Here is a 4,172-nt window from a genome sequence, read left to right on the forward strand (position 1 = left end):
TTTCTGCGACAGAAACCGCCTGAGAGACTTGCTTACGCTCCCAAACCAACATCCAGATATGACATTCTTCGAAAACTCGAAGCACACATATTGCATATTCTTCACCGTTGTTTTTTGGTTCCCGTCCCACTTCCACATCATTCCGATGGCACCAGTAATCTTTTGATTCAATAATTAGGAGATCGATGCAAGTAAACTCATCTTTGAGTGAACCTCAAAACTGCATTTGCGTTTTCTATTTTTTAACCTTTTTAAAGGGTTACAGCAACACTACATATTCGCAGTGCTTTATTCCAGGAGTTAATAGTACATGCTTCCTCTAATCTAAAATGATACAAAGTTGAATATATAAGAAATTCACCTAGGAAACTGAATTATTCCTAGTAGCAGCATTCGATGCACGAGGCCTCTGCGACTCGGGAAGGTGTTTCACATACATGTCATGGACCATTTCCACATACTCATCAATATGATCGGCAGTCCACTCATCAGTTTTGATTGGGGGAAGGAACTTTACAGTAAGAGGTGCAGGCCGAACATGTAAACTGCCCTTTCTCCATGCTAGATGGGTCCCAGTCAAGACTATAGGCACTATCGGGTGTCGTGATTGCAAGGCCAAGTGTACAAAACCCTGAACAGACATGATGCATGCCCATGAACAAGAGCAATGATGAACCACAATGCAACTTACGACTGCAGCTTAGGAATGAGTCTGTAATCTAAGAAAATGGGCTAAAAGCAATGTGCTATGACTGTATCGAGCAGTCCAACTACAATGCAACTTCTTAGTCCTCAATTTCGTCACAAAGTTCAGTAAGAGCGTTAAATCTTAGACGATGAAGTAAGTGACTCGCCTTCTTGAAAGGAAGCAGTCGTCCATCCTTTGACCGGGTGCCCTCAGGGAATATGATCAGAGACAGATTGTTTTTAACCATGGCACGAGCTGCCTGTGCAATTGCACCATTGACTTGTTAGAAACACATACAAAACCCTGGGCAAACAATGCAGAGGAGACACTTACCTCCCTCATCGACTCAATGGCTGAAGTGGGGTTTGAGCGATCTATGCGGAGATGGTTGGCCAATACATAAAGCTGTCCAAAAAGAGGGTACCAGATAATCTGCATAGATGATTTTTCATTTGAAGTTAAGACTTTGGAATCCGTCAATAAAATAGGTCCACATAACTATCATATCTCAATGTTGGACACTTGATGAATGCTGTTGAGACAAGTATGAATCATTTTAATCTATCAAAATGGAAAAGAGTGCCTCGCCTATTGATAGACATATAAATTCCAAGAGCCAATGAAGGAGAGTAAGATTCAGGACCACAGTTATGGGATCCTGAACCTTTTTTTTTATATGCTTTGTAGGAAAACTAGTGTATCATTGCTCCTTGCATTGCAGTCAGCATGATGCTTCTTATCCCTGACATGAATAACCAACAAATTACACTTTTCAAAAGCAGGGATTTTACCTCCTTTTTTGCAATACCAACAGTGCCTGTCGGAGTCAACCACATTATAAGGAAAATATCAATTGGGGATGCATGATTACAAATATAGACGGCCTTCTCGTCAGCATATTCCAACCCTTCAAACTTTATAGGATTTCCCAAGATCCACATCTGCAACAGATACATAAACTCCAGTTCATATGCATAATCTAAATCATTATGCAAAAAATAAGAGACACTTCAAAAAGCCACATAACTTGGCAGTACTGTAGAATAGTAACTAGCTATCAACGAAGTAATAAAATTCACATGCAGTATTCTCCATTTCTTCATCTTAAATTACTGAAGAAAATAACTATATTGACTGTCAATGGCCCCAAGGAGAATAACAGTTTCAGCATGACTGGATACTGTGACTTGTGAACTCAACAAATAATGATAAGGAATTAAGGATCACATTTTCTCCTCAGGTGTCAATCCAAGTACCGCCACATGTTAATTATATAAAACCCTTCTGATAAAATTCATATAACTAACTGTAAATTCTGAATTTAACGAACGATACAATGAATTGATAGATCAGTAACTAACTATATGAGTTGATAATCCTAATACTGCTTCGCCAGAGTACTATGAGGGTAAAGGAAGAAAAATTCCAAATTGTAGCCCACATGAAGTGTCCACACATGGTAGGCGAAAGCAAGATTGGTCTTTTAATCCTCAATCAAGAGAAAAGTTGGAACAAAGCTTTCTAATCACTGATGGTTTTGGAGCTCACTATTCACTACAAGGCCAGCATTTTCATAGTAATTAAGAGACTTCAACCAAATAGCAGCATAAATAAAGTGTTATCACCTGTAATGTTGAAGTAACTTATGAAACCATAGTAGCTTACCAGCAGTCTGCCAGTTACGTGCCCATAAATATTTCCTTGCCTTATTCTTTCATATGGCCACGGGATCAGAATAACCATGATCAATGCCCATATGAAGGTCGTCACCATCATCGACAAGAAGCACGTCACTATTCTTATCCAAGATATCAACTTGGAAAACCACCCATCGTCATCAACATACCCATCAGTCCTCGGCTGATATCCCACCCCTTCTTTCACCAAGGGTTTCGCCGAAACTCCAAAAGTTTCTATGGAGCTCTCATTCAAAATGCTTTCCAGCTTTCTGTTCCTCAGGAAAGAGCTGACGCCACTACTTTCCATGGCCCAGAGTGCAAAGGTTCTTTCGAGGTGTTCTAAAATAATGAGGACAAGTGCAAGCTGTAACTGTATTGTAAAATATAGTAGAATTAAAAACAGAATACCCGCAAATCACAATAAATGAATTATGATGAAAGCAGGATTAGTTAATGAATCAAGAAATGAACTAAGCACAATTTCTGTGCCTTCCATTCAGTTACAGAGAATTGGAAGAACTGCGAAAAAAGGTTCATTCATCAGTTCCACACGGAACCAGCGGACCGTTTCAACTGCATACACAGTCAAACTTCAAATCAACGGTCCCGCAACTCATTCTTCCTCAATCGTCGCAGACCCAAAAGGATATATAGAGAGCTTAAAGAGCGTCAAAGCCCAATCAACGATCCAAGCCACTCAACAATCCGCTCAGTAATCCACATGAGGCCCGGATTTTGAAGTAAAGATCAATTTCATTCCTCACGGATTATTTAAGGAAAAAAAAAAAAACAGCAGCGACAAGAAACTGAACACCCAATGAAGTAGTAGCGAACGAAGTCGTGACTAGACGAATGTGGCTATTCAGCTCGTCTCCTCGGAAATCAAAACAAACCCACGCATCAAAACCAAGACTTGATGCTCCGAGACGAAGAGGAACACCAGCATTCTTACCGGGCACGTCGCTGTCTCGCCAAGAACCGTGGAGAAGGTGGCCAGCTAAAGAGTCCCCCCAAGAGAGTGGGAGGCGGAAAACGGATAACTGAAGCAGATTTGAGAGCCCGACAAAGATTTCTCAAAGAGACGAAAGAGGAGGGGGAGGGGGAGGATTTTGGGGAGCAGAGCGAAAGAGAAAGGACGAAGAAAAATTACAGAGCGTGGTGGCCACTGCGACCGCTGAGAATTGAGATGATGAGACCATACAGAGGGAGGGAGAGACAGCCTCTCGATTTATTTAGAGCTTCTGAGGAAGAAATTCTCCCCCTCGTGTGACCAATCATTAATCTTTCTGGTCCGTGTGTCGTGGAATTTGGCGAGTCGTCCCGTGCCCCTGGAAGTTCGATGGGGGGGTTCGTTTCAAGAACATGTTGGCGCATGTTTCTTCCCTCGGATGAGGACCCCGGATCATGTGGGAGGAAAAGGGGAAGTGTGCGTGCTCGTGTGTCGAGCGCATCTGCATCTCTTCCAAGAAAAAGAGAGTGCGAGGATGGCTTTTTTGTTCCATCTTAAAAGTCTTGGATAACTCGAAATAAGATTTAAGGAGATTGTGCGTTGTTTGGGGGGGATTCAAAGTTGCGCTGGCTCTAGCTTTTTCTTGTTTTCGGGGGGCATACGACGCGGTGAGGTTGATCCGTAAAATGACCCCGAGACGGTGATTTACTTTGACCTGTAAATGGATGTTTTGAAATAAAGAAGTATTGATCGAATTTCTAGAGCGCTGAACATACAACTCACTAGAATATTCGAAAGTTTTCTCATTGAGTTGTAGAACAACGGGTCGGATATGCTCATCGCTAAAATAATTACT

At 41.6% G+C, this 4,172-nt stretch overlaps 1 protein-coding gene across 1 annotated transcript; it reads right to left on the reverse strand.

Annotated features, from left to right (window-relative positions):
- Window positions 1–208: 208 nt before the first annotated feature.
- On the reverse strand, window positions 209–3,562 carry LOC115663011 (1-acyl-sn-glycerol-3-phosphate acyltransferase-like). The gene is made up of 6 exons (XM_056307953.1): window positions 3,320–3,562; window positions 2,354–2,731; window positions 1,480–1,629; window positions 1,022–1,120; window positions 855–947; window positions 209–631 (listed from the first exon to the last, which is right to left on the reverse strand). Exons 2-6 carry the CDS (start codon window positions 2,672–2,674, stop codon window positions 362–364), a joined length of 933 nt encoding a protein of 310 aa, XP_056163928.1. The 5' UTR covers window positions 2,675–2,731; window positions 3,320–3,562; the 3' UTR covers window positions 209–361.
- Window positions 3,563–4,172: the final 610 nt, after the last annotated feature.

This window comes from Syzygium oleosum, unplaced genomic scaffold (assembly GCF_021117445.2).
Source record: "Syzygium oleosum isolate NSW1041296 unplaced genomic scaffold, Sole_v2.1 Sole_v2.64, whole genome shotgun sequence".
Lineage (NCBI taxonomy): Eukaryota > Viridiplantae > Streptophyta > Magnoliopsida > Myrtales > Myrtaceae > Syzygium > Syzygium oleosum.

Bases quoted from the DNA above. Each gene is read 5' to 3' on its own strand.
- LOC115663011 (XM_056307953.1), bottom strand. From the start codon at position 2,674: ATGGAAAGTAGTGGCGTCAGCTCTTTCCTGAGGAACAGAAAGCTGGAA. The intron at 1,121-1,479 runs GTAAAATCCCTG...TCATCTATGCAG, and splicing joins TTGGTATTGCAAAAAAGGAG to ATTATCTGGTACCCTCTTTT. The intron at 632-854 runs GCGAGTCACTTA...ATGTCTGTTCAG, and splicing joins GACTGCTTCCTTTCAAGAAG to GGTTTTGTACACTTGGCCTT.